The 21,598-nt window shown below is 38.7% G+C and overlaps 1 protein-coding gene and 1 pseudogene across 1 annotated transcript; both read left to right on the top strand.

The window, feature by feature from the left end:
• The first annotated feature begins 9,191 nt into the window (after positions 1–9,191).
• LOC121747687 (DNA repair protein RAD51 homolog) lies at positions 9,192–11,944 on the top strand. Its single transcript, XM_042141786.1, has 9 exons — positions 9,192–9,362; positions 9,906–10,050; positions 10,152–10,262; positions 10,336–10,427; positions 10,614–10,708; positions 10,794–10,907; positions 11,234–11,363; positions 11,436–11,557; positions 11,638–11,944. Exons 1-9 carry the CDS (start codon positions 9,264–9,266, stop codon positions 11,759–11,761), a joined length of 1,032 nt encoding a protein of 343 aa, XP_041997720.1. The 5' UTR covers positions 9,192–9,263; the 3' UTR covers positions 11,762–11,944.
• Positions 11,945–16,461: 4,517 nt separating this feature from the next.
• Positions 16,462–21,598, top strand: part of LOC121749377 — a 44,584-nt pseudogene continuing 39,447 nt past the window's right edge.

Raw genomic sequence — 21,598 nt, 5'->3', positions numbered from 1 at the left:
TCCAAAAAAACACAGTAACTGAAGCAGAAACAAACACCATCAACATTATGGAAAATAACTTGCATAACCCACAGAATAAAGGGTAAACAGAGTGCCGAGCTTCGAACAGCGAAGCTCGGTGAAATCCACAAAATAACGAGAAATAAATTGGAAATTGTTTCTTCGTCCTCGACAGGACGGTGGTACACCCAAATAAAACTACTGTAAACAGGAAGTGAACCCAGACGGGAACCCCCGAATTTCCCAAAAAGAACTCAAGTGTGTAAGAGAAAAGTGAGCTCCTAGCTACAATCCGTAACGAGGCCTCCACCGAGAAGGTCCCTCTAGAATGCATGCTTCCTTCCTTATATAGGCGCGGACATAATGTTCTAGAAGCCTTCCTAGAAATCTCCATTCTACCCTTCAGCTCTGAGATTTCCTCCGTCTTGCAATTTCCTCCACAATGCTCACTTTTTCGTCAGTTTCCTCGGACCATGTGATTGTCCTCTCTCTTTCTTGGACCTGGCAAAATTCTTCTACATACCTGGCTTAAGACGTGTGTTAGACCCCGTAATTTCATGAATTTATCCCCTAGACCTATGCATGAAATTAGCCTTATCAAACTGCTCACACTTAAACCATGCTTGTCCTCAAGCATGAAAGACAAGAAAAAGAATAAGACGAATTTCAATGCACGGTTCCTATGAACGACTCTACAAACAAGACACGAACAAAGTACAGACTCCTAGATCTAGACATACTACAGACACACAAAAAGGGAACAAACACAAAGGAAAACAAAACACATAAGCATGAACCAGTTTCAACTTTTAGACGATCGTCCCCACAAGCTTAAGTTCTATCTGATCATCTACAATCTTCAAATCCTCCCCTTTCCCTCTTCTACCTAAACGGTCTTTCACTTCGTCAAGATAGCCTATCGATTTCCCAGCTGTTAGGTTCGCTCAATCACTCATTCCTTACTAGGGATGTTAGGATCGAAGCGCTCTAAAATCAAAGTTACACCACTGATGCGTCGGGTTATGAGAGTTTCTCCTCTTACTACTCATTTTCTCTATTAATTTCCTGGGTCAGGTTACTATTGCTTCCTGCCTTTAAGGAATTTTTCCCTTTCTCCATAACAGATTTTTTCTATATATTTTTTTCTTTTTTTCTTTTTTTCTTTTCTGGACTTCGTCCAGCTTATACCTCCAAATTCTTTCAATTTACTCCTCCCCCTGGACTTCGTCCAGCTTATACCTCCAAATCTTTTCAATTTACTCCTCCCCTGGACTTCGTCCAGCTTATACCTCCATTTCTGGACTTCGTCCAGCTTATACCTCCAAAACCCATTCTTCCCTTTATACTCTACTCCCTAAGCATCAAGTGGCTGCCCATTTTTTTACAAGTCAGCTCAAAGTGTTTAGGCTTATAACTCGCTCTTATAGTAGGGCTGCACAACTGGGTTATCTAAGGCATCTTCTATCGTCCTTACTTCATTCAGGCCGCATTCAGCTTATTAAGGAAAAAGGCATCAAAGTTTACATGCATCCTATCTTCAACCGCTCTCACTAAGGGGATCTTTCCTTATGATATCACTAGCCCATGCTATACACAAACACAAAAACCTAGACAAAAAAACAAAAGAAACTGCACTTACTCCCTCCCCCTCCCACTTCACTCCGGCTTGTCCCCAAGCTATCCTAGTGAAGGGGGGAAACAGGGAAGGAAAACAGTACAAACCAAGACAAAACAAACAACCAATAAGCAAAAAAAAATACAAACTTCTCACACTTAGACCGAATTTGGAGGGCTATTCGATCTAGCCCACGGGTTGCGGGCTACATTTACATCCCTACTCATTTGGATTATAAGAATGTTTAACTATATGAAGGAAATTGGATAGAAAAAAGTTAGAGAGACGTGAGTCCTACATTTATTACACTCTATCCGTCCATGAAATATTGTCCAAGTTTGACTCGATGCAGGTTTTAAGTAATGTAAAGAATAGTGAGTTGAAAAAATTAGTGTATTCAGGGTCCCACATTTATATATTCGTTTTATAATAGAACGTGAGTGTAAGAAATTAGTGAAAAGTGAGGTTCATTTACCAAAAATAGAAAAAATAAAGTGGACAAGTTTTCACGGAGGAGGGAGTAGATTTATAATAAAATGTGAGTGAAATAAGTTAGTGGAATGTATGGTTCATTTACTAAAAATAGCACTCCCTCCGTCTCATTCAAAATGTCCACATTCTTTAATTACACGAGGTTTTAGGTGAAGGAGTTTTGTGTGATAAAATAGAGTGTAAAAGGTGATTGAATAGTTTAATGAAAAGAGAGAGATTTATTTCCAAATATTGAAAGTGGACATCTTGAATGAGACAAACTAAAAAAGAAAGGTGGGCATATTAAGTGAGACGAATGAAGAAAAAATGAAATCGAACATTTACTAGTTGAGGGACAAAAAAGGAAAAATGTAATATTTAAATAATATCCAAATTAATAATGAAAACACAAGCATAAAAAGTTACTACTGTTAATTTCAAAATTAGGGAATTCTTTTTCACAAATATTTACTACACCATATATAAATAACTGAGAGTAATATCCAAAACAATATGCGATACTTTTTCTTAATGATATTGTCATTTTCACTAAAAAAACAGCTTTTGGCGAGCATTTTGCAAGGCAAAAAGGGCTCATTGTATATATGCATAGTCGTTAGTTTACCGGGCACATTCGGAACCCTTAGGGCAACTTCAACTGCTTACATCAAATCCAAACTTATTTTTGAGTATGTATCACATTAAAAGATAAGTTCACTTCAATCCAATGCGTACACATGATATTTTGGATATTATTAATTAATGACTATTATATGTCAAATATGTTATTACATTGAATCATATGCCTGTGTGGCATGATAATATCTCCGAGAGTTATTTGAGAAAAGAATTTATTATTCCATAAAACTGGCTAGTTGAAACTTATTCCATAAATAACAAATAAGATTCCAAACTAGAAAATTCTTTGGAAAATATATTAAATTAGATTCTATAGACATAATCGATAGCAGGTAAGAGTTAATTTAATGGACATTGTCCTCTTAGACATGAGAAAAATTATAAATTAAAATGGAGCAGAATTACTCGCAAGTTTTGGAATTGAACGGGAAGTTATTATTAATATCTATAGTGGTAAAAAATAATATTTCATTTGACCTATATTAAATTATGAGTTAATTAATTTAATTAGCACGTGTACTGTGGATTGGCCCAAGTCCATTCTTCCATGGATCTCTGACCTAGTCCACTAATGAGGCTCATTTCATACATTTTTTCGGGGTGATTTTACACTTATTAGGGGACATAATGCGCGAAATCTGAGTTAAATGTGCAGGAATTGCTACTAAATCAGTTAGAGGGTGCAACTTGAACAAGTAGATGAAAACATGGCAACTTAGAGCAAAAATGCATAAAAAAAGCCGCCAACTGATCAAGGAGAACAAATGGCTCGCTGACATGGCAAATTGTACTAGAAAAGAAGAAAAATTAAGAAGAAGTTGAGCATAAAAGTGCAAACTAGTCAGTAGACCACACCACAGAGTTAGGAGGCTGCTTTGGAAATTCTTAAGGGCATAAATGTCAAATCATTGAAGGATGTAACCCTAGGGATGTGAGCTACGCCTCCCTATAAATAGAGGGTCTTACCGAAGAAGAAGTAGCGCTTAACGCTACCATCTTCTTAGTTTAGTTAAAAAGCTCGCATAGGCGCTTAACGCCACCACTCTCTTAGTTTAGATTGGTTTTGCTCCAGATTATCCTTAGTTTAGCTTAATTCTAGCTTGTTCCAGTCGTTCTTAGTTAGCTTGTTGAAGACACCATCGTTTATTTTCAGTTCTTGTGTATTTCAGTTTCAGATCCCAAGTGTCGTGTTTGAACATATTAGCTTTAGAAACTCTCTTGTATTTGATGCTTTGGTTAAATCTCGTAGTTTTTGAAGTTTAATTTCGTGTTTCCTCCATTGGATATTGTTTAAAATCTTGCATTATGGAAGTTTTAGTTAGATCTCGTGTTGTTGCCTCTTCTTTAGGCTTGTTGGATGCTTTTCGCAATTGTTAGCTTAGATGTTTAGATCCATACTGGTTACGTGCTTTCCAATTGGTCAGTTAGCGCGGATCTGCGTTTTCCAGTGCTGATTTTGTGTTTCCGTACATTTTCCGATCATGCTCTGTTTTCTTGCATTTAAGTTCATCCATGGTGTTTTCAAGCTCTTTTTTGTGTAGATAGATGAGGAAGATGAAATACAAAATAGCAACTAAATCTGAAATGCTGCTTAGGGTTTAATTATTTTTGTCTTTACATGCTTTGTTTTTCCAGACTGCATGGCCAGTGCATAGCCAAATAGAGCAGTGGTCCTCCTTTTACTTTTTGACATGCATGTCCATTTTAGGAAAGTCTTTAGCTTAGCTCGTAGTTTTAATTGCTTATTAGTTGCTTTCATGTTTTATTAAAATGATTAAAAACATTTTCATGTTTTATTTTCTTTTCATACCTCCGTAGTCTAGTTGTTCAGTTAGTTGGAGTTCATTTTCATCTCCCAAGTCAAGTATAGCTAGTTTTAAATTTCAGCCAAGTAGTTAAACTTAAATAGTTAAACCCACTCTATAGTTGCGTGGCACAAGCCAACCTTTCCCTAGAACATCCTGTTCACACAAACAACTCCGCATAGCCCTTCATCCCTGAAACAAAAAGTATTTCAAACTGTTTCACAAGAACTTTGGTTATTTTGAATCAAATGAGCAAGGGTAAAATATTGAAGATTTTTATGTTATTGATAAAATTCTTCGAACCTTGACGTCTAAATTTGAGCACGTCATTGTGACTATTGAAGAATCCAAAGATCCCAATACCATGTCTATTGATCAGTTGCAGAGCAGCTTGCAAGTTCATGAGAAGAATAAAGCTACTGCTTCTCTTGAGCATATGTTACAAGAGAAGATATCAAATAATATCCATAAATTCCACCTACATATAATGTAGTCTTGGTTTGGCATTTTCTTAGCCACCATAGATTCACAAAATTTTCACCACAAATTTTAGATGATGCAGCTGGTTCATCACGTCCACCAAAACCTATATTAATTTTGAAGTATTTGAGTGTAATAAAATCAACATCCTCCCTTGAACTCAAATCTCCAAAGTCGTCTTTTCGAGCATGAACTTCAATCTTTTAAAGATGTCGTGTTTCAATGGATTCGTAAATATATCCGCAACTTGATCTTGTGACTTGCTAGTTCGGATATATTTACGAAGCCATTGAAGCATGGCGTTTTTAGAAGATTGAAGTTCATGCTCGGAATGAAGACATTGGAGATTTGAGTTTAAGGGAGGATGTTGATTTTATCAAACTCAAATAATTCATAATTAGAATAGATTTTGGAGGGGATGAAGCAGCTGCATCATCTCCAATATGTGGGAAAATTTTTTTGAATCTATCATGGCTAAGAAAATGCCACACCTACAATACGTCGTATGGAGATTAAATTTATGGATGGTATTTGATATCTTCTCTTGTAAGATATGCTCAAGAGAAGCAATAGCTTTTTTCTTCATATGTTGCTCATGAACTTGCAAGCTACTCTGCAACTGATCAATAGGCATGGTATTGAGATCTTTGGATTCTTCAATAGTAACAACGACGTGCTCAAATTTAGACGTCAAGGAACGAAGAATTTTACCAATAACACGAAAATCTTCAATATTCTCCCATTACTTTTCATTTGTTTCACAATAACCAATGTTCTTGTCAAATAGTCTAAAATTCTTTTTATTTCAGACATGGTCAAACGTTCGAACTAGTCACGTAGGATTTGCAGTCGTACTCATATTGCCTTATCAACGTCGGTGAAAGCATTCTTCAAAATCTCCCAAGCTTGTTTTGATGCAGTGGCTGCGCTTACTTTCTCGAACGTGGTTTCATCAATACCTTGATATATATTGAACGCCTTCTTGTCTCATTTCCTCGCGTCTTTAATGTTGTTTCTTTTGGTTGTTCGCCAGTCCTTCTTTAGCTTCTGAGGAGGCAGGTTAAACATAACCATCTTGAACAATATCCCACATGTCTTGTGATTGCAACAAGACTTGTATTTGAATACCCCAATTCCTATAGTTGTGTTTCTCTAATTTGGGAATTTGAGGTTGAACCATGTTCAACGTGACGTCATAGATAGGATCAAATGGCTCTAGATACCAGATTAATTGGATATTTAACACAAAATATAAAAACACTCAAGGATGTAATACTGAGGATAAGTGAAATTAAAGTTCTAAGAAAGAATTTATACAAAATATACACAAAAAAGGAGGTACTTCAGGACTACAAATTTTCTCTCTCTATTTATGAGCTACGGCTCTTTCTCTTACTCAGACTTTCATATCTATTTTTTTATATGTGTTGGGTTCTCGGTGGTGCACATCCGAACTCCACATTAGTATGATATTATCCGCTTTGGGTAAAGCCCTCACTGTTTTGCTCTTGGGGTACTCCCCAAAAGGCCTCATACTAATGGAGTTGGGGTAGCCCATTTATATGCTTGCAACTCTTGTCCATCCGCTTTAGGTAAAGCCCTCACTGTTTTGCTCTTGGGGTACTCCCCAAAAGGCCCCATACTAATGGAGTTGGGGTAACCCATTTATATGCTTGCAACTCTTGTCCATTCTCCGATGTGGGATGTAGTTTGCTTCACCACAATCCTCCCCTCAAACTAATGGAGTTGGGGTAGCCCATTTATATGCTTGCAACTCTTGTCCATTCTCCGATGTGGGATGTAGTTTGCTTCACCACAATCCTCCCCTCAAACTAATGGAGTTGGGGTAGCCCATTTATATGCTTGCAACTCTTGTTCATCCGCTTTGAGTAAAGCCCTCACTGTTTTGCTCTTGGGGTACTCCCCAAAAGGCCCCATACTAATGGAGTTGGGGTAGCCCATTTATATGTTTGCAACTTTTGTCCATTCTCCGATGTGGGATATAGTTTGCTTCACCACAATCCTCCCCTCAAACCAAGACCACCAGACCAAGACCACATGTATGTGCCCCCATGTTACAGGTCACCAGGTCACACAGGCCCAACCCTTGAACCATGGCTCTGATACCACTATGCCTCATACTAATGGAGTTGGGGTAGCCCATTTATATGCTTGCAACTCTTGTCCATTCTCCGATGTGGGATATAGTACACCCGAACTCCACATTAGTATGATATTGTCCGCTTTGGGCAAAGCCCTCACGGTTTTGCTCTTGGGGTACTCCCCAAAAGACCTCATACTAATTGAGTTAGGGTAGCCCATTTATATACTTGTAACTCTTATCCATTCTCCGATGTGGGATATGGTTTGCTTCACCACAATATGCAAAACAATGAACACAAATATGCCATTTATTTGGAAATAAAGTGCTAGCTAAATAACACGTATACACTACGTATCCTATTCATCATCATTATTGGATATGGTGATTTCTTTTGCTTTATCAAATAATATCCATAAATTCCACTTCCATATATGTGTGGCATTTTATTAGCCATGATAGATTCACAAAAATTTCACCACAAATTTGAGATGATTGCATCATGTCCACCAAAACCTATCTTAATTATTTACTTGGATTTGAATTGAATTTAGGACGTAAAAGCTGAATGCTTAATTTGGCCTTTGAAGGATTTGTTACTTGGCGAAATGGTTGTAGTGTGTGTATGTAAATGTAATCTGGTTTTATTTCAGTGAACAAACTCTAGGCATAAACTTGGATAAAGTTTGATTGAAAGCTGCCTATATTTGATGATTTGATCATTGAAGAAATGAAAAGGACAAATTAAGTGCTAGCATGTTAGTGTTACTAATTTAGGGCTGTCAAATCGGGTACCCGCAGGTACCCGACCCGAAATTTTCGGGGTACCCAATACCCGATCCGAAAATGATTTCGGGTACCCGGATACCCGATTCGGGTATCCAGTCCTTACCATTACTCGATACTGTCACTTCAAGGGCATTGACACAAGCAGATTGAAGGATAGATATTGATGTGGTTAATATTGTGATAGTTACATATTAAAGAGACGTCATGAGCAGCAAAAACTTCAGAATTGATACCTCGGACAATGCATTGACAACTGATAAACCAACACCATGCATGTAGTCCACCAGACACACTATAACCACTACTGGCACCACCAAACATGCAAAACCTGCAATTATGCATTAAAAGCATCAATTATCTGCACTACGCAGACATTCAAGGGGAAATTCCACAATTTAATTTATCATCACAAAATATGAATCGAACATGCATGTAAGGGTAAACGAAACTAATCAGCACAAAAATCCAAAAGAAAATAGCATGCTGTAAAGATTTACACCTCAAAGTTCATTTTTGGTCAATTACTACAGAGATTTATAAGCCAGGCCAAACAAGGCTTAAGTGACTGGTCTAACCAGATGTGCTTCCTTCTCTGGTGTCCTACTTTGCGATCTGCATTATCAAATTTGGTTTGCATGCCTCGAATAGCGAAGAGTCATGAAAAATCTGTATAATCTTTCTTCAAACCAAGAGTTTAACAAAGTGAACATTTTTTCCATCTAATCCACTGGGTCGACTCCAAGAAAATCCTGAGTTATGTTGTTTCTATAACTGTTTTTCTTTATCCTATTATTTTTCTAATATTAGGAAAATAAGCTGCTGCAAGATATTCTAAGCAGTTCATAACTGATAATGATACAAAAAAAAGCATATCGTCAAGACTGGATGCATGTCCGTAGGGATCTGTAATGCAAAAATAAGTAGACTAAAATATATTGTTTATAGTATGAATCAACAAGCAGCGCGCATAAGTAGCATTCTCATAGAACGCCTCAAATCATTATTAAAATTATATATATTTTTCGGATTTTCGGGTATTACCAACAACCCAATACCCGATCCCGACCCGAAACCTGATTTTTCGGTTATCGGGTATCCAATTAACCGATTTTTTCGGGTTTGAGTATCGGGTATCCAATACCCGATATCTATTTTGACAGCCTAGTTACTATAGGTTTTACTGTAATTGTCAATTTGTCATAATCCCATTAGTGAAGCCCAAATCCAAAGGCCCAAGAAAGTGTAGGCTGCTTACGGGAGAAGCCTCTTCATCGCATTTCAATTCCAATTTCATCCTCTTTTCGCGCCTTCTCAAACCTTTTCAAATACTCTGTCACCCGCTCGTTTTGGGAAGCGGACGCCAATGATGGATCAGCAGGGAAGGAAGAGGGCTTTGGAGCTAGAACAGCCAGAGGAATCCGAAGATATTCAGAACGGCCCTTACCATGTTGAACAGCTTCAGGTCATCCATTTTTTCCCCAATTGTTTTCCGCTTTCCTTTTTTGGGACTTTCGTGGGTTTTCTTCAATTCACTGAAATGCAAGTATAATTTTGAAGTTCCCACCTTTTAATTGAGTTTAGAATTTATCCCTGTTCGTTTCCTTGGCGCCGACTTTTTTTTAATCGAGTTTCGAGCACTCGGCATTCGTAGATTTTACTGAAATCAACAAAGGGGTTCTTGCAATTTCTTGGTAATGGGTTAATTTTGTTGCCTGTATTGGATTTGGGAGAAGGGAGATTTCTGGGATTTCATAAAAAATGACGGTTCATATGCTAATTACCAGGACCGGCTCTTGTATTTTCATAGTATTATTATTTTTATCTTGGATTTTGGTATTGAATTGGTAGCTTATCTGTTTGTGAAATGCTTGTAAAATATCAAACATTTAAGAGGCTCAAAGAGAGGATGGCCTCCTTTGTATGTGATGTCTCCCAAAGGCTGGACATTGATAGCATTCCTCATTTCTTGCAAAGAATCTTTATGTTGCTTTATTGTTTTCTCTAGGCGTCCGGAATAGCTGCTATCGACATCAAAAAGCTTAAAGATGCGGGGTTGTGCACTGTAGAATCGGTGGCATACGCTCCAAGGAAAGAGCTTCTGCAAATAAAAGGAATTAGTGATGCAAAAGTTGATAAGATCATTGAGGCAGGCACGTTTTCTTGCACTTCTTTGATGGGTCAAGTAAACACATCTCAATTTCTTTCTAAATCGGCACCTTTAATTTACACTGTTTGGTTAATATTTTAACAGCTTCGAAATTGGTTCCGTTGGGCTTCACAAGTGCCACCCAACTACACGCCCAAAGGCTTGAAATAATTCAAATAACATCTGGATCTAAAGAATTGGACCGAGTTTTAGAAGGTGAGCTTTCAGTGACCATACAATAAATGTATTATCCTGCAACTGCACATCCTCATGTTGTTTCTTTTCACAGGCGGGTTTGAAACAGGGTCTATAACTGAATTATATGGGGAGTTCCGCTCTGGAAAGACTCAACTATGTCATACGCTCTGTGTGACTTGCCAAGTAAGATCATGTGAACTGAATATTGATTACAATTTGTCAAAAGTGATGGTCAACAAAATATTTGAATAAGAGTAATGAAGCTAGTTCGTTAAGTACCTTTGTCGGTGTATTATAGGATTCCTTCTTTCTCATTCTATCATTTTTTGGATTGACAACGTACTAATTTGTGACTGCAACTGTTTTCAGCTTCCATTAGATCAAGGTGGCGGTGAGGGGAAAGCTATGTACATTGACGCTGAAGGGACATTCAGACCACAGAGATTGCTTCAAATAGCTGAGAGGTTAGTATTGGTTTTTGGAGAACAAGGCTTTGCCATCTCTTATTTTATACATGCTTTGAATCACCTGAAGTGCTCAAATACGTAGGTTCGGGCTAAATGGTGCTGATGTTTTAGAGAACGTGGCCTATGCCCGAGCTTATAACACTGACCATCAGTCAAGGCTTCTGCTTGAAGCTGCATCAATGATGGTAGAAACGAGGTATTTGCTTACTGTGCTTGCGTACAAGCCTGATCCCCTGGTGATTTTTTCTATATTGGACATAGACAGTCATTTTTATACAAATTCCAAGTATTCCTTAGTTACCCTCAACTGTAATTCCAGTTTCTAAGCCGTAGACATATCTCAATAGTCTCTCTCATTAACCTCACTATTCTTTAATAGTCTCTCTCATTAACTTCACCATCTTATTGTTCTGCCTTTGGCATCAAGCAGTGTCCATAAACCTCAAAATGAATGTGTTAAGTGTTTGTCAGAACCCTCTTTTTTTGTGTAATATATTGAAATAAATGTTTTTGATGATGCAGGTTTGCCCTCATGATTGTAGATAGTGCTACTGCTCTTTATAGGACAGATTTCTCCGGAAGAGGGGAATTGTCAGCAAGGCAAATGCATCTCGCAAAGTTCTTGAGGAGCCTTCAGAAGCTAGCCGATGAGGTTGTATATATATCCCTGATACTGAGCTCGTGTATAGGCATACTTAGTAAATTCTTAATTTTGTTGTTGCAGTTTGGGATTGCTGTTGTTATAACTAACCAAGTTGTGGCACAAGTGGATGGTACAGCAGTTTTTGCTGGTCCTCAAAGCAAACCCATTGGTGGCAACATCATGGCACATGCTACAACAACAAGGTTGAGTTTTTGAGTCTTTTTTTTCAAGGGTTTTTGTCATTTACATGTTTAATTTGTGAATAAGTGACTTGTGGTGACAGACTAGCTTTGAGGAAAGGAAGGGGAGAGGAGCGTATATGCAAAGTAGTGAGCTCGCCGTGTCTCGCGGAGGCTGAAGCCAGATTTCAGATTAGTACAGATGGAGTAACAGATGTTAAGGATTAGTGCATATCTCTGTATCTCAAACAAACAAGAACTCACTGCCTTTATTCACGTCCAAATCCTTAAAAAATGATCATTTTTTGGTAAATGGTAATGAATTAGCCCCCACTCGTGCTTTTCTAAGCAATTTGAAGGAAATAAATTCAATTTTTAGCAGTTACTACAAATGAATTCACCATCAGGCTAATCATATCATATGACATATGTCACAGCCAATGTATGTTCTGTCTGAAGCATCAACTCCAGTTCAGCAATCAGTTTTCTACATTCATCTGTTTTATTGCCAGCATCATCCTTAACTCTTTGCAGCACTTCCTCAACCTCAATGAAAAATACATATGCCCTGCTACTGACCTATAGTTGCAGCTTGCCTCAAATCCAGCTAAGAAACTCTAAATCACAGAAACCAGATAAAGAATGTATCCACTCCTCCTTGCAATAGTTGATTCAAGCATTGATAGTGGAAGATAAACAGAATGGACATACCGGAAACACGCAATCATCCTCCCAAAACTGCATAGAACACAACTACTATTCAGTAAGCTTGAGGCAACAATCAAAATGAACCAAGTTAATGAGAAGGAAGTGCCATTTGAACGTTGGATTACAGCTGCAAGAGAAATACTGAGAATTAAGCTGTGTTATCCAGTCTAGTAATATTAAAAGAAGTCTAACTCCTTCATACTCCCTCCATTTCCAAAAAATAGACTAGTTTTACCATTTTAGGCCGCCCTCTAAAATTAGATAAAGTCTAAATATGAAAAGTTTTGAACCAATTGCACACCACTAATAATGTGAACCTTACAATCTGCTAACACTACTGCCTTTTACCCTCCCTCTTTCTTATTTTTTTCCATTCTCTCTTACATTACCAATTGCATATTAAAATCCGTGTCATATACAAGTTTATCTATTTTTGGGACGGAGGGAGTAGAACACATCCTACATTTTAACTACACTCCTCTTGAAATCCCACCACCCCCACACAAAACAAAAGTGACTACCAATAGTGACTTAAGTTAAAATATAATGTCTGTGCACATGTGCGAGTTCTTGCATGAAACTTTATATGAAGAGCAAACAATTGTTGCAAGTCACCTAATGAAATACTCCATATAGAAGTTGGTGCATCACTATTGATATGGAATCCATTATCAGATTAAACATGTTTCATGAAAAGCTACTCGTTCCGTTCCATAATAGTTGAGGCATTTCTTTTCGGCACAAAGATTAAGAAAAGTTGTACTTAAATGAGTTAAGTAAAGAAAGAATAAAGTAAGAAAGGAAAAAAGATAGAAAGATGAAGACATAATAAAGTAAGAGAAAGTAAAGTAAGTGAGAAGAAATGTGTTGAATTTTACTAAAAAGGGAAATGACTCCACTACCATGGAACGTACTCTACTACTAATATCTGAAGTACATCGGTACATGTATACAAAACTAATCACAATCTTATACTCCACTCCCCCGTCCCACAAAAATATACACTCTTCCCTTTTTAGTTCATCCCACATAAATACGCACTTTCTAATTTTGGAAACTCTTTTCTCTCTCCTCTAAAAATACTATAATTATTTTTCCTCTCCACCTTTCACTTACTTTACCGATTTTATATTAAAATCCGTGTCAAACTCAAAGTCAATCTTTTAAAAACCGGACCGGACCGGCCGGTTCGACCGGTCGGACCGCGAATCGGTAGGTAGTCCGGTCCGGTTCACCCCTTTAAACCACCACTGCATTGAACCGCCATGAACCGGTGGAACAAGCCGGTCGGACCGTGAACCGGAAACCGGTTAATTTTATCTACAAAAACTAATAATTCATTTTAATTTTATTATTCTTTAATATAATTGTTAATTATAATATATATAATTATCATCCTTTATATTTTAATGGTGCTCTACTTACCACCTATATTATTATTAGTACCATATAAGATTCATTATTTACTATAAATAAATTTTTTATATTACATTCTTAATTTATATACCCTAGCTATTGACATTAATGAATAATCTTATCTAAACTAATTAATAAGTACTTAATTCATATTTAATTATATATTATTTTACGAAATAAATTTTCTTAAATTAATATAAAAATTATCTATTTTAATACATGAAATATTAAATTTTTTATCTAGACTAACTAATATTAAATATATATATCTGAATATATTTACTAAATTTTAATATTATTTATATTTATACATCACTAATTATCTATAAGGTTTATTGTTTTGTGATATATTATTAATTGTAAATCATTTACAAAATTTAATATTTTTATATATATTTGCAACAGTAAAACGGTTAGACTGGTGGTTCGACCGGTTGGACCGGTTGAACCGTGAACCAGTAACGTCGGCGGTTCGCTTGTCGGTCCGGTTTTTAAAACATTGCTCAAATTGCATATTTTTTTGGAACGAAGAGAGTATGCTTAGTAAAAACACAAGTAAAATTTAGTCCAAATATTACGTGACTACCATCTCGCTGGTACTCTACGGCACCCCCTAGCAGTAAAAGTCGTGCTTTATCAATTTTTGAAGCCACATTTTTCTTGCAAACGTTCTCTTTCATCACCATACTTGTGAGGAACGCAGTAACAACTTCATCAGCATTCTGCACGAATTAAATGAGAAAAAATAGGATCTAAATACTTTAAAAAATAGGATCTAAATACTTTAGTACTAGAGAATTAGATACTTGACACACCCATATGAACTATATTTGATAGACGAAGAAAGTAAGAAATCAAAAAATAGGAAAAGGGTGTAATGCAATGTGTACAATAGTTTTTCAAAACTTTCAGCCACTTTTATTTTAATTTTTCTTTTGCCTAAAGTCGTTTTGGTCAATAAAAAGTGAAGTGATTTTGCTGAAAATTACAACATTTTTCCACTTCTTTTTTATTATGATTTTTCCTCTTCAAAGAGAGAAATTCAGTAGAAAACACGAATATTGAACACATCAAGGGGTGCCTTTATAAAAGTTTCATTACTAAGACGCTAATACGTCATACGAGCATATCTCCATGTCTTATTATTTAGTCTATTATCTTTCTCATTCATTAAGTTAGGGCTAATTTTATAAATAGGAAACATTATATTCTTCTCCAGAACTACAATAATCCTTATTTTATTTTGACACGTTTATTTCAATTCTGTACCGTTCTTGGTTAGATCGACGGGCAAGCTCATGTGACTGCCTTTTATCCCTCCATCGATCGCAATCGCAACGCCGGAATCTTATTAAATGAAATTATCCCTTAACAATTGGTGTTTTCATCATGATCTCACACTCAGAATGACAATAATCAAGAAATTAAAAGGTATCAAGCCTGCATTTTTTGCATAAGTAGAGAATAAATTTTTATTATTTGACTGATTAAATATAAAGAAAGAATTGCCTTTCAAGTTATAGTTAGCATATGCGAAAGGACTCCTTTCCATAGAAAATAGGCTTGATCATGTATACAAGGGGTCTTCCTATTATTAATTAAAATACAAGTTATTTTATAAGAAGTGTCTTTGTGTCTGCAAACAATAGAATATTGAAACATTTTAATATGGTCCAACATAATAGTCTAAAGATGGTATAATATTTATGACTATTTTCAAAGGAAATCTAAGACAACCCAACCCAACATGCCGCAAAAGAAATCTAAGAAGAGTGGAAAGAAGCTTCTCAGTATTAGAAAAGATTAACATACTTAGCTCTCTCTCGACTTTAACTGTTTATTAAGAGTATAATTTTTCAAAATGAGTGTAAAAAAAAAAAGTGACTCAAATAATATGGGACATGAGTAATATTTATTATCATATTTTCAAAATGAGTGCGAAAAAGAAACAACTCAACAGTTTGCCCGTTTATTTTTTACCCTTTCGCGAATTGGGGGAAGGAAACCGTGGGCCTAGAACTGAGGCCCAATTAAAAAACATCACTAAAATTTAAACAATCCTCAGAAAAATTGCCGGGTAAGTTCCATTTACAAGAGTAGTGTATTGATAGAATTTAACATTTAGGAGCCGTTATAAGAATGAAATTAGACAAATTAGATAGTGCAACGGTGATGAAAATTTCAAAGTATAAAAGAATAAAAAAAGAAGTAGTCCATTGGTGGGAACGCCCTAGCGCCTTTTAAGTATTCACTATGTTGCAGTCCGAGTAAGTAAGCCAGCTCAAAGATGGCGATTCTTGTGTGGCTTCTGCTGCCCAGCTTATTAACGGATAATACAGTAGCAGAGAAACAGTCTGTGATACGTAGAATATCTCTACGAATATTCCCAAATCTCTTTTATTTAGTTTAGTATTGATTTAGCATATCTTTCCATATATTCTTAGTATCTTTATTTCTTATTCCCTAAGTCAGAGTAGTCTTATAAATAGGAGATATTGTATTCTTCTATTCCAATCAAGAAATAACATATTTTCCTAATTTTATCGTCTCATTAATTTTCCGCAAACACTAGTTTTGGAGCTGATCCCGGGAAAAGCCCGCGACGTCCGCTTTTATCCCTCCGTCGTCGACCGCTCGTCGTCGTCGGAATCTTGTTAAGGGAGTGCTCCCTTAACAATTGGTGCTTTCATTGATGAACTCATGTCAGATTGTCGCGGTCGAGTCGTCCTCCCTCGATCCGATTAAGGTGATGATCGAGCATATTCTGGCGCGTATGGCTCGGCTACAGACTCGCATGGACGAGTATGATCGCCGCCAATCCTCACGCCATACGCTGCGACCGGATCCGGAGCCACCGCACAACCGCGCACACTCACGCCCGCTGGAGGGTCCCTTGCCGTTATCACAGCCGTTTGCGGCTGTATCAGTCACTACGCCGCCGCCACCGGCGAACGCAGCCGCCACCGGCGAACGCAGCCTTTTTGGGCCGGCCCGAGGGGTTTCGCCCTAACCCTAGTTGTGCGTCGGGCCCGTTTCGGGCTGGTTTCACACCGCAGCAGTCGTCGACGTGGGAGCTGCCGCCCACATCGCGCGAGAGGAACTCGACCTGGGAGTTGCCGCCGTCGACGCGGTCGCAGCAACTCCAGCCGTGGGGCAACCGGTTCCCCGATCACCAATCTCACAATGGGCATGAGGCGTGGGACCAGCTGGGTCAGCGTCAACCCGCGCCACCACCACCCACATACGAGCCTGATCCCTACCGCCAGCCGCATTTGGTGCCGCTAGAACAACTGGCCTATTTAGGCCTGAGTTCTTACGTGCAACAACAAGATTCGGCCACGGAATACCACTCATGGATCCACCAGCAGCTACCACCGCAGCCCGTGCTCGATCAACCGTCGCCACAGCAGCAATTAGAAAGTGGAAGCCAGAGCATACTTTCTGCGAATGAGACTTGTGTTTTGTTGAACGAGGACACAAATGAGTGTATTGCGGATGCAAAGGATGATCACTCAGATGTGAAAAATTTCTTCAAATACACTAGGGGTGAAGGAAAATAATTGTTCCGCGAGCTGGACAGAGAGAGCGAGTGGCAAGTTACACGGGATTTGCATGGTGGTGATGTTGCAGGAATGAATCATCGACCAACATTGCTCGCCGGTGATGCACGGGATGAGGAAGGGAGACGCTTCCCTATTCGGTGTGCGTTTGATCCAGGAGGGAATAGCTCGCCAAAGCTTTTGTTCGTGAAGCTCTTCATTGTGTCGTGGTTCCCACCTTGAGGACAAGGTGGATTTTAACCGAGGGGGAGTTGATACGTAGAATATCTCTACGAATATTCCCAAATCTCTCTTATTTAGTTTAGTATTGATTTAGCATATATTTCCATATATTCTTAGTATCTTTATTTCTTATTCCCTAAGTCAGAGTAGTCTTATAAATAGGAGATATTGTATTCTTCTATTCCAATCAAGAAATAACATATTTTCCTAATTTTATCGTCTCATTAATTTTCCGCAAACACTAGTTTTGGAGCTGATCCCGGGGAAAGCCCGCGACGTCCGCTTTTATCCCTCCGTCGTCGACCGCTCGTCGTCGTCGGAATCTTGTTAAGGGAGTGCTCCCTTAACAGTCTGCGTTTTTTATACTCGGAGACCCGACTGTCGATGCCGGGAACAATAATTTCATCAAACCATACCGGAAAACAAAGCTAACTACGACCCTTACAGCCGGAACGGCCTCTTTCATGGCCCCACAGGCCGCTTCTCCGACGGTCTCATCGTCGTTGATTACTTAGGTAAGGCTTAATTATACACCTTCAGTTGGTTTCTGTGGATTACAAGAGATAACAGTAGGGCGTAATACAACCCAAAAGAAAGAAAATGAGAAACTGAACTAAAGAAATTACAATAGAAATCGAAACAACTAAACCAGTATGATAGCCGAGTCGAGGAGGCATCTTCCCGCAAGACGAGATACGCCCCAGTAGTGCTCTCGGTTTGGCGTGTCGTCCCCAAAGGTAAAACGGCTACGTCTCTTTTGATGCAGCACCGCAATCAGCAGAGCTCCGGCGAACTGGATGGAGGAGAGGGCAGAGCTTCGACAGAAAAACTATGCAGAGAGAGGGAGAGAGCTTATGCTTGTGAATTGTGTTATTCTAATGCAGTGGAATGGCTAGCCTATTTATAGGCCAAGCCACCATGCAGGGTCAACCAAGCCATGAAGGCTCATCATGGCAGATTCGTAACCGCCGGCGGTTACGAGCGTGTGGATTTCTTATGTGGCAGCCGTGACTGTGCCTCGCTTGACGATGTGTCAAGCCACTTGGACTGCTGACTCGGCGGTGGTCTAAAAAGATTAGTTTGGGCCAAGCACCAAGCCCAAAGACCACCCAAAGACCAATTGCCAAGATCCAAGTCCAAGTCCAAGTCCAAGTCCAAGATCGAGATCGAGCCCGAGGCCCGCGACCGCGAGCACGAGCACGAGCACGTGCACGGGCACGGGCTCAGGCGGCGCGCGCGTGTGCGCGCGTGTGGGCTCTTTCACCCATCTTGGTCCACTATAATTATTAAGTAACATAAAGGCACTTAATTTAAGCACATTAAAATGTGTTAATCCTCCAATGTGGAATAATTAACACTAGTTAATTATTCCCTAAGCTCTAACTCCAAGCTTTAATTAAAAGCTAACTATGCCCAACTTTAATACACTATTTCTCACTCACCGGAAATCGGATTTGAGAAAGTGAATATACTACATTTATCTACGTAAAATGTAGATCGACGCTATGTCATTTAATTTCACAAAATTAAATGCCTCGTCACATTTATTATTTGGTCAAAATCCATTGACCGGGCATATTTAATCCATGATTTTTACAATCCCCACATGAGTGGAAATAGCCAAATGCATATGCATGCAGACACAAGCTCAACCCTCGAGAGGTATATAAGCATAAGGATAGGTAGTTGTTGGCTTTGAACCCTCCATAGTCGACACCATCGGATACACAGGCGGCTTAGTAGCGCGATGCTTTGAACTAATCCCCCACGACGTGCACCGAGACAATGGTGTTAACGCTAAAACACCTCAACCTCATCCGTTCTCACGTTTTGTGTCCATTGCGGTCTTGGATACCACTTTGGATTCATAAGTGTGTTTTATGAAGCGACCACACTTCGCACTTACATAGGTGATTCTTAGTCAAGTACCTTGCCATACTTGGTCTCTTTGAGAACTCCATCTCTTTGAGATCCTTAAGAACCATTAAAAGTCATAGACTTAGCCTTTACCACTAGGCAAGTTCTCCAACACTCTATTGATCTCTAGGGAATAGATATAGTTAGTGTTTCTCATGAACTCTCATAGCTTAGTTGTCCCTTTGAACCAAGTTCTTGGGATCTCCAGTCATCATGGTTGGGTTACCACTATGATAATTCTTTAGTTTGTGGATTTCAAACTCATTCCCTCTAGCAACTTATTCATTTGATCTCGGTTTAACCCTTTGGTTAGCGGATCCGCTAGATTATCTATTGACTTTACATAGTCAATTGTAATCACCCCTGTTGTGATCAAATGTCTCACGGTGTTATGTCGTCGACGTATATGTCGAGACTTACCATTATAGAAGCCATTGTGTGCCCTTCCAATCGCCGCTTGGCTATCGCAGTGGATTAGCACTGGTGGCACTGGCTTAGACCAACATGGAATATCTTCAAGGAAGTTCTTAAGCCACTCGGCTTCCTCACCCGCCTTATCTAAGGCAATGAACTCCGATTCCATTATTGATCGGGCTATACAAGTCTGTTTTGTGGATTTCCACGATACAGCACCACCCCCAATAGTAAAGACGTATCCACTTGTTGAAAGTGAGTCTCTATTATCGGATATCCAATTGGCATCACAGTACCCTTCAAGTACCGGGGGGTATCTCGAGAAGTGTAGCCCAAGATTTTGAGTATGTTTTAAATATCTCAAAACCCTCACAAGAGCTCTCCAATGCTCTTTGCTTGGATTGCTCGTGTAACGACTCAACTTGTTCACGACACAAGCAATATCAGGTCGAGTGCAATTAGTCAAGTACATAATGCACCCGATGACCCGTGCATACTCTTCTTGTGCAACGGGCTCGCCTTTGTTTTTGCTCAAGTGAACGTCGAGTTCAATTGGAGTCTTAACTGGCGCGCCATCATAGGCTTTGAATTTATTCAATATCTTCTCAACATAATGTGATTGTGTTAAGATGATTCCATCAGACGTTCTTAGAATCTTCATTCCAAGAATTACATCGGCTAGACCCATGTCTTTCATGTCAAAGTTTGTCTTTAACATGGCCTTTGTATCGTTAATTACTTAAGTGTTACTACCCAAGATTAACATATCATCAACGTATAAACACACTATAACATGGCCGTTATTAGTGCTCTTGATGTAGACACATTTGTCACACTCGTTGATTTTTTTGATAACATCACATTATCAAACTTCAAGTGCCATTGCAATGGCGCTTGTTTCAATCCATATAGAGACTTTACGAGCTTGCATACCTTTTTCTCTTATCAAGGTACTACAACCCCTTCGGGTTGTTCCATATAGATTTCATCTTCTAGTTCACCATTTAGAAACGCGGTCTTTACATCCATTTGATGAATCTCAAGATTGTGCAATGCAGCAAAAGCGAGAAGCACTCGGATAGATGTAATCCTTGTTACAGGTGAATATGTATCGAAGAAGTCATGTCCTTCCTTTTGTTTAAAACCCTTTACTACTAATCGGGCTTTATACTTATCTACTGTTCCATCGGCCTTAAACTTTCTTTTAAGGACCCATTTGCATCCTAAAGGTTTAGCACCTTCGGGCAAATCAACCAACACCCAAGTGTGGTTTAGCAAAATTGAATCAATTTCGCTTTGAACAGCTTCTCTCCAATGTAACCCGTCTGGGCCATCGAATGCTACTTTTATAGATGTCGGTTCTTCATCTAACATAAAAGCAATGTAGTCAGGACCAAATATTTTTGGTGTTCTGACCCTATTACCACGTCTTAGTACTGTATCATTCGGATCGGGCCTTGCACGCTTGCGCGATTTAGGTTCCTCATCCGCTGATTTGGAACTAGTGGCTTCTTCTTCAATTCTTGTCTCAGAATTGGTTACGACCTTTTCTTTGTCTTTGCAAGGAAATGTATTTTCGAGAAATACGGCATTCCTTGACTCAATTGTTGTCCCTACTGTTATAGTCGATATTTCGGACTTGTGAACAACAAATCGATATGCACTACTATTAAGTGCATATCCAATGAAGATGCAATCAACCGTCTTAGGTCCGATTGTAACTTCTTTGGGCAGAGGAACCATCACCTTTGCCAAACACCCCCACACTTTGAGGTATTTGTAGGATGGCTTCCTTCCTTTCCACAGCTCATAAGGAGTAACATATTTT

The sequence above is a fragment of the Salvia splendens genome, chromosome 9 (genome assembly GCF_004379255.2).
Source record: "Salvia splendens isolate huo1 chromosome 9, SspV2, whole genome shotgun sequence".
NCBI lineage: Eukaryota > Viridiplantae > Streptophyta > Magnoliopsida > Lamiales > Lamiaceae > Salvia > Salvia splendens.
The sequence above is the reverse complement of the archived record's forward strand: the minus strand, read 5'-3'. Positions and strand labels throughout refer to the sequence as shown.

What these genes read in the sequence shown, in the direction of transcription:
- LOC121747687 (XM_042141786.1), top strand. Translation starts at nt 9,264, where the DNA reads ATGATGGATCAGCAGGGAAGGAAGAGGGCTTTGGAGCTAGAACAGCCA. An exon ending in CGCTCTGTGTGACTTGCCAA is followed by an intron (nt 10,428 to 10,613) that starts GTAAGATCATGT and finishes AACTGTTTTCAG; the next exon opens with CTTCCATTAGATCAAGGTGG. An exon ending in TTCAGAAGCTAGCCGATGAG is followed by an intron (nt 11,364 to 11,435) that starts GTTGTATATATA and finishes TTGTTGTTGCAG; the next exon opens with TTTGGGATTGCTGTTGTTAT.